The 8714-nt window shown below is 43.8% G+C and overlaps 1 protein-coding gene across 2 annotated transcripts; it reads left to right on the top strand.

Moving 5' to 3' along the window:
* The first annotated feature begins 222 nt into the window (after positions 1–222).
* stx5a (syntaxin 5A) lies at positions 223–7265 on the top strand. 2 transcript variants are annotated; one of them, XM_056282873.1, is made up of 12 exons: positions 223–324; positions 1529–1756; positions 2052–2122; positions 2714–2769; positions 2879–2949; positions 3107–3223; positions 4162–4218; positions 4334–4415; positions 4810–4896; positions 5068–5171; positions 5382–5503; positions 5820–7265. In XM_056282873.1, the coding sequence occupies exons 2-12, from the start codon at positions 1694–1696 to the stop codon at positions 5977–5979; spliced, it is 990 nt and encodes a 329-aa protein (XP_056138848.1). In that variant the 5' UTR covers positions 223–324; positions 1529–1693; the 3' UTR covers positions 5980–7265. The 2 variants fall into 2 exon arrangements, with proteins under 2 accessions (XP_056138848.1, XP_056138855.1); XM_056282880.1 differs by lacking the exon at positions 4810–4896.
* Positions 7266–8714: the final 1449 nt, after the last annotated feature.

Raw genomic sequence — 8714 nt, 5'->3', positions numbered from 1 at the left:
CCGTTTGTGTTCTTTGTTTAAGGTGTTCACGTAAAAGACTCCCCTGGCACCGGTGTTTCGTCCGCATTAATAACTTTTTGTTTTTGTTTGTGTGTGAATTTTATCGTCCGTAAAGACGTCAAACGGGCTCGTTCGTTTCGAAGAAACGGGCCACATAGCGACACCTGGCGGTACGGACGGGCTTCTTAACTTCCACACGCGCCGTTAAGGAGACGTGGCAGTGACGTCATTCGCCGGAAGTGACCCGGATTGGAACTTTAACTCCGAGGGTTTCGCTGGAGTCGTCGACGCTTCCTCCAAAGTAACGCGCACTCGTCGGTTCAGGTGAGCGGAAAAAAAACGTCCGCCTCGTCGCTGCGCTCGTGTCTGTGTGTGTCTTAATTACGCATGTTTAGGTTTGTTCAGAGTTTACTCCGGGGGGGGAACCCCCACATTAGGCGAGGCGAGGCGAGGAGTATAGCGATGCTAAGCTAGCTAGCTAGTCGTTAGCTCGCCAGGCCGACATCAGCTGTGCGTCGTGACAGTCGGCCTTTCGGCCGGAAAAGTGCCGCACACTTGCGGTTAAGACGGTTGTGTTTATGTGTGGCTCCGTGTTCAGTTGTGTTCGCTGAATAATCCGGCGCCACCATTGTTATGAGTTTGTCGTAATTGACCCTGCCGTGTGTTGTTCGTTATAACGTAACGCTACTGTTACCGGCCGGCCGGCTCGCCGCCGTTGCTCTACTTTTGAGTTTTGCACAGATCGACAAGAGATGGCAACAACATCAGGTAACACTTGAGTATGGGGAACGTAGTCATCATTAATTAGGTGCTTATTAGCATGCAAATTAGCAACATATTGGCTCTTAATTGGTCATTATTACGTACTCATTAATGCCTTATTCTGCATGGCCTTATTATGCAACCAGTAAGCCATTAATTATGAGTTTTCCCTCTATAACCTCAGAAGTATTGCTTATTAGTAGTAAAATCTCAATATGCTTTGCTTAGTATGGCCTTTATAAGGTGGTAGTACCACAAGAAGAGTTATTCTCCCTTACACTTAATGAATATGGTCTGTTCTTACATAACAACACACAAAACTACAAGTGTTCATAGTGTTACATTACTGTAAATTAAGTTTTTGTTACTTAGAATATGTTCCCCATACTAAAGTGGCATCTTGATCATTACTAATTCACTAGTAATTAAGTTTTTTTTTACTTAGAATATTTTCCTCATACTAAAGTGACTTCTTGATCATTACTAATTCACTAGTAATTAAGTTTTTGTTACTTAGAATATGTTCCCCATACTAAAGTGACATCTTGATCATTACTAATTCACTAGTAATTAAGTTATTTTTACTTAGAATATGTTCCCCATACTAAAGTGACATCTTGATCATTACTAATTCACTAGTAATTACGTTTTTTTATGTTCCCCATACTAAAGTGTTACCCAAAATTAAATTAAGAAAATAAATAACAACCCCAGCGACGCTGGCTAGCCAAACTGGTTGATTCACACGTCTTTTAATAACGTGCAGAGACGGATATGAGCATGTTGACGCACGAGTCTCCGCCTTGGATGTGAGAGTGGTCCACACCGCGGGAGATCTTCCAGCCAGCCATAAGGACCGACCGGGGGTTGAAGTCCCGAATCATTCCCGGTGGTGTTCCCAGCGAGGACTGGCGACAAACCCAGTGGCACGATGACGTGCCGCGACCGAACCCTCGAGTTCCAGTCCGCCTGTAAATCTCTTCAGGGCAGACAGGTGTGTATGAAAGAGAGACCCCCCCGCCTACTCAGAAGCATTTGGCTTGTGTGGTTTTGAACCCACGAACCACTTGCGTCCAGTCATCATCGGTTCAAGTCTGATCCAGATGAGGATTGCAGATATGATGGCATTGCCGGTAAACGGCCACGTGACTGACTGTAGTTGTGGTTTTATTTTCAGTGTTTACTCTGCGATTCTCTAACGTAGATAACTCAATGGTTATTTTACCTCCTCCTTTTTCCCCCCCCTTCTTCTTCTTCCTGGTTCACCTTCATTTTGTCTTCGGCAACAGAATGGAGTCCAGCCCAATAAACCGGCACTCAGCGCCCTCAAGCAACGCAGTGACTTCACAGTCATGGCCAAGTGAGTTTAAGAGCCTCCCTTGTCACATTTACTTAAGCAACCCACAAATATACAAACATGTGCTCCATTCATTTGCTCTTGTGTTGGATTTAGTGGGGGGGGGGTGTAGACCCCACTCTTTGTGTTCTCATAAAATAACCCCCGGCCTGTTTCAGTCGCCAATGCAAAACATGATCACTAAGCACCTGCATCAGTATTGCATATTTTTCCTAATATGTGCTTTTGAATACATTGCAATGCTATTTCCAGCTGCAAATTGGCTTTCCCCACCCTTATGGAACCAAACCAGCATGTGGCTTAACAGCTGACCTTGGTGTTAAACTAGCTCTGTTAAAAGCTACATTCTTCTGAGCCTCTACCCATCACATAACCCAAATAATACATGTCTTTATGCCGTGAGTCCCAACTCCTTGTTCTGCTAAACCAAAACAAGACCTCATACGTTAACATAAACCATTAACGGGTTATTTTTTTAGATAAACTTAATAAATGCCGGTTGTTGCATCGGCTCTAGAATTTAAATTGAAAAAAAAATGTCTCGTGATTTTTCTGCTAAGAAATTCATAAAACTGCCTATCCGTTGACTTGCAGGAGAATTGGGAAAGACCTGAGCAACACATTTGCCAAGCTGGAAAAGCTCACGATCTGTAAGTAACCGCTGACGTTTCAGCATGATTCAAATGTTTTAAAGTTCTTTGGGAACGGTCTGTGTGACAAGATTGTGTTGACACTGCATATACTTGTTTTGTATTTCAGTGGCAAAAAGAAAATCATTATTCGACGACAAGGCGGTGGAGATTGAGGAGCTAACATACATTATTAAACAAGTGAGAGGATTTTTCCTATCCTGTGGCGTGTGATCTCATTGATCTTGCAGAGGATTTAGTCCCAGGAGCACCATTTCAATTATGTTCTTTCCCCTTATAAGTGAGAAGTAAAGTGTGTACTATGTTGCATCCTTCTCTCGTTTTTGTGCACGTGCAGGACATCAACAGTCTAAACAAACAGATAGCCCAGCTGCAGGAGTTGGTGCGGTCCCGCGGCGCTCCAGGAGGCAGACATATCCAAACTCACTCTAACACCATTGTGGTTTCATTACAGGTGGGAATAACTGCTGTCTACTTTGTCTATGCATGTTCATGTGACACTGCCCTCCAGTAAAGCACTGGTCAATATATATATATATATATAATACTTTTTTTGAGATTGATGTTTTTTCAAAACCAGGGTATGAGATAGATCATTTCCAGTTGGTACTTTTCTGTGCAGAAAATCATGAATATATTACAAGACAACCAAAAAAAGACCTTGCACATTACAGTGACCCATTAAAGGGTCAATTTCTCTGAAATATTAATGAATATGGATTGTTATAATATTATGAAATGTCATGGCTTTCAATTTAAAAAATTTTTAGAAACAGTAGTCGTGTTTCCATAATGTGTTTCTTAATGCGCATTTTGTAGTATGCGCATTAAGTATCGCATTAGACAAGGTTTATGGAAACGGTAAAATTTGGAAAAACATCCTCCGATAAATGGGATATGGAAGCACCTTTGCGGAATAACGCGCATTTCCTGGTCTTCGTCTCTGGACAGCATGAAATATGGCCAGTAATAGCTGACATGAAAGAACAGTTACAACTGTCCCAGTTGAAACAAATGGACAACTGGCCATTTTCTCTTGTAGCTGGGCAAGGTGACTGGTTTTGTTTCCAGTTTGCAACCTCTGTTATTTCTACCCTGTTTATTACAGCCATGCGTTATGTAATCTATACCACCAACTTCTGATGAAACTACACTTTGTGTAGCCTAATTTATTCGCTCCAAACCAGTTAATGGAAACCCACCTAATTCACATTTTCTCCCCCCCCCCTCTTTTTTCGTGACATTTCAAAACTTTGCTTAAAATTCACTTGAGAATTCATTTAAACACGGCGACTGATTACCCAGCAGTCATTAGGGACCTATGCATTTAACCGAGTAAGTCAAGTCAATTTTATTTGTGTAACTATAACTATCTAATTTTTGTGTTTACAGTCCAAATTGGCGTCCATGTCCAATGACTTCAAGTCAGTCCTGGAAGTGAGAACAGAGGTATGACACATTTGGCTTACCACCACAATCTTTTCCTCGCCAGTGATGGACGATAGATAAATTGGTGTTTGGGGTTATGGGTAATTTGCTACGACCATTTCTCTCTGTGCTATAGAACCTGAAGCAGCAGCGCAGCAGAAGAGAGCATTTCTCCCAGCCGCCTGTGGCCTCCTCCCCCCTAATGGCCAACAACTTCAGTAAGTTCTTTATACACTCAGCTTCATGACTCTAGCCTCTCACTATGGTTCCTCCACAGGGTCTCGTAAATGTGCTATTCATCTGACGCCAGCAGGTAAATGACAGCCGCTGTTGCTGTAGCCTTCAGTCTTCACTTTGTTTTGGCTTTTAAGGGGCAATATTTGAGAACGCTGGCTCCCAGTCTTAACAATCATTTTGCTAGTTGCACGCTAGTGGGAGGGCTAATTCCCAGAGATTGTAAATTTATTAGAGCAGGGAACTAAAGTGCTTCCTGCACGGGGCTAAACAGTAATTTATAAACATCAGCTGTTGCCATAAGCGCAGACTGCTCAAAATCCATGTGACTGATTCCTTCTGTACTTGGTCCATCTATAATGCAAAAAAATATTTTAGGGAGCCGAAAAAAAGGGGCCCAGGAGCCGCATGCAGCTTGTGAGCCACGCAATGAGTACCAGGGCTATACAACCCCAAATTCCAAAGGTATTTTCCTGGAAAGTTTGACTCTCCCAGCAGGTACAACTAGCTACTGTGTGTGCCCGCTGTTTCTCTTTCTACTTTTCCCTTCACTATTGAGGATCTCTGTTTCATGTTGTTGCACGTGTGTGTGTGTGTGTGTCTGTGTGTGTCTGTGTGTTTGTTGTCTTCATCTAGAGAGCTCGGTGTTGATGCAGGATGAATCTAGGAGTCTGGGAGAGGTGGCCATAGACATGGACTCCCAAGCCAACCCCTTGCAGCTTCAGCTTATTGACGAGCAGGTAAAGTTTGTGTGCGCACGCACACTTGTTTGTGTGTATGGGAGCAGGAAAGATAAAGTTTGAGAGCAAGCATAACTTTGTGTGATCTTATCACAGAGTACCTTCATACTCATTTTCTTGCACAAACACAAGGTGGAAGAATGACTGTTTTCTGGGGGAATCTTTATGTCCGCTACCTTTATTCAAACTTCCCCTGTCGTGCTGTTGCAGGACTCGTACATCCAGAGCCGTGCCGACACCATGCAGAACATAGAGAGCACCATCGTGGAGCTGGGCTCTATATTTCAGCAGCTGGCACACATGGTCAAGGAACAAGAGGAAACCATCCAAAGGTAAGCAGCAGGAATGCAGGGTCAAAGTGCAAGGAACTGTTCAGAAGAGTGGAGTGTTGGCACGGTGAGAAGTGTGTGTGTGTGTGTTTGCAGACAGGAGATGGTATTCGATAGAGGAGTAAAGTGAGCTAAATGGGAGACGAGTATCATGGAGAACTGAATATAACAATATTGAGGAAAAGACTGTTTATGAATGAAACTGATTGATACAGAATTTACTCCTGTCCATGTTGAAGTAGAGTTGTTTTAGATACTCTGCAGCTGTTCTCTGTAATTCCATCACATTGAACCCGCCGCCCAACATGTTCTCCCCCAGGATTGACGCCAACGTGGAGGACACGCAGCTCAATGTGGAGGCAGCCCACACGGAGATCCTGAAATACTTCCAGTCAGTCTCCTCCAACCGCTGGCTGATGATAAAGATCTTCCTCGTCCTCATTGTCTTCTTTATCGTCTTTGTGGTCTTCTTCGCCTAAGGCAAAGAGGAAGTGGTGGAGAAACACGAGAGAACGTAACATTTGGACTGAGGCAAAGGGTTTGTCCCAACAGCTGATTAGGTGGACGGCCTTTCTGTCACGGTGACAGTTTATCGGAGCCCTGGAGTTGACACAGTCAGCCTCCCTCATGATGAAGCCTCTGAAATGGACTTTTATGAATCTCAATTTGACCAAGCTGCTCTCTACCATTAGAGGATTTTGAATTCTGCCCAAACTTTTTTTTGAATTCTACCCCCAAGAATAGATGATCAACAGTCCTCTTCGTATTGTGAGCGCAGAACACTGCTCCGTAGTGTTACGCTGAGACTTATTAATCAAACATTTAATTGGAAATGGCTATTTTAATGGTTTGATTCTGCAAACTTTTTTTTTTCTGCCTGAGTTTATTTTGATTTGTTTTGTGATCCCACTGTGTCATCATCTATGATAGTTTTGTTTTTTTGAACAGGGTGAATGACAGAGCTGGTCAATCCCTATGACCTGCCTCCCGACCATCATACAGCCTCATTCACACATGACTGGAGACTTATTTTTAAAAACTGGTTATTTTTCATTTTACTTTAAAGGATTACTTGCCAAACCCCCAAATGTTACTGTGACATATTACGAATACTTTCTCTTCAGCTCTTTGCATTATGAAGGCACAAGGTATCGGAGGACACAGGTCGAGTGAAGGGGGCATTGCCAGCGTGACCCCGTCACAACGTAGACCGGTGTGGTCCGTAAGGTAGGCTGACGATAAGGCCGCGTCGCATGAAACTCTCTGGTAATTTCCCCACCTTTAAAACCCTTTCGTTTTCTCTTTGTGTAGTTGTGTGGTGTAACATGGGAGTATGAGGCCAGTTGAATGGCCTCAGAGGTGTAAAACCTCCACCTGTTCAGTACCGCCGAGAGACGCGAGTGTCGGGAAAGGGTTCGAGAATTTCTTGTTCGTTATCGATGGGTTCTGCTCATTCTGAAAGCTCGTTCATGAAGTGACCTAAAAAACAAACCACATTCCCTGACATTTCCCGGTTGGGCCTTGTTACTTCAGTCACTTGCCCCTTTCCTCCACAACCCTTCTCTCCCCATCTCGCTCGGAACAATTTATGTACAGGATGTTATTTAAATAAAACCACAGCTTTTTAAGAAGGAAAACAAAAGCATTCTTCCTATTTTCCCGTCTTTTTTTAGCCAAATGCCTTGACTTCAACTGTAAAAAGTGCAAATAGTGACGATAATGTATACTGATAAGAAAGTGCATATTAATAAAAAGAATAACGGAGTGATGGAATTTGTTGCTGTTTTGTTCATCTTGCCAATAAGAGGATTATTGCCTCGTGGTATAAATAGCCGCGCATGGTTATTAAGGAGACGTCGGACAACGGCTTTGCACTAATCTGAGCCGCGTTGCGTTGTGTTACTGTCCACCATATAAACTGTACAGACAGACGAGGTCTTCTGTTTTGCTCTTCTCCTTCTGATGAACCGGTTCCTACATGGATGGTGTCCAAGGATCTCCAGTTGAGAGCCATTTTTTTCCTCAAAGTCACAGTGAAGTGACCTTGTGAGCTAATCAATGATACTGGATCTTTCAATACACGCCTGTCAGTAGGTGAAAAAGTGTTATTGTTTGTAGTATACGCTCACTGGCCACTTTATTAGGTATACCTTGCTAGTACCGGGTTGGACCCCCTTTTGCCTTCAGAACTGCCTTAATCCTTCGTGGCATAGATTCAACAAGGTACTGGAAACATTCCTCAGAGAGTTTGGTCCATATTGACATGATAGCATCACGCAGTTGCTGCAGATTTGTCGGCTGCACATCCATGATGCGAATCTCCCGGTCCACCACATCCCAAAGGTGCTCTATTGGATTGAGATCTGGTGACTGTGGAGGCCATTTGAGTACAGTGAACTCATTGTCATGTTCAAGAAACCAGTCTGAGATGATTCGAGCTTTATGACATGGCGCGTTATCCTGCTGGAAGTAGCCATCAGAAGATGGGAACACTGTGGTCATAAAGGGATGGACATGGTCAGCAACAATACTCAGGTAGGCTGTGGCGTTGACACGATGCTCAATTGGTACTAAGGGGCCCAAAGTATGCCAAGAAAATATCCCCCACACCATTACACCACCACCAGCCTGAACCGTTGATACAAGGCAGGATGGATCCATGCTTTCATGTTGTTGACGCCAAATTCTGACCCTACCATCCGAATGTCGCAGCAGAAATTGAGACTCATCAGACCAGGCAGCGTTTTTCCAATCTTCTATTGTCCAATTTTGGTGAGCCTGTGCGAATTGTAGCCTGAGTTTCCTGTTCTTAGCTGACAGGAGTGGCCCCCGGTGTGGTCTTCTGCTGCTGTAGCCCATCTGCCTCAAGGTTCGACGTGTTGTGCGTTCAGAGATGCTCTTCTGCATACCTCGGTTGTAATGAGTGGTTATTTGAGTTACTGTTGCCTTTCTATCAGCTCGAACCAGTCTGGCCATTCTCCTCTGACCTCTGGCATCAACAAGGCATTTTCGCCCACAGAACTGCCGCTCACTGGATATTTTCTCTTTTTCGGACCATTCTCTGTAAACCCTAGAGATGGTTGTGCGTGAAAATCCAAGTAGATCAGCAGTTTCTGAAATACTCAGACCAGCCCGTCTGGCACCAACAACCATGCCACGTTCAAAGTCACTTAAATCACCTTTCGTCCCCATTCTGATGCTCGGTTTGAACTGC

This window comes from Lampris incognitus, chromosome 1 (assembly GCF_029633865.1).
Source record: "Lampris incognitus isolate fLamInc1 chromosome 1, fLamInc1.hap2, whole genome shotgun sequence".
NCBI classification, from domain to species: domain Eukaryota; kingdom Metazoa; phylum Chordata; class Actinopteri; order Lampriformes; family Lampridae; genus Lampris; species Lampris incognitus.
The sequence above is the reverse complement of the archived record's forward strand: the minus strand, read 5'-3'. Positions and strand labels throughout refer to the sequence as shown.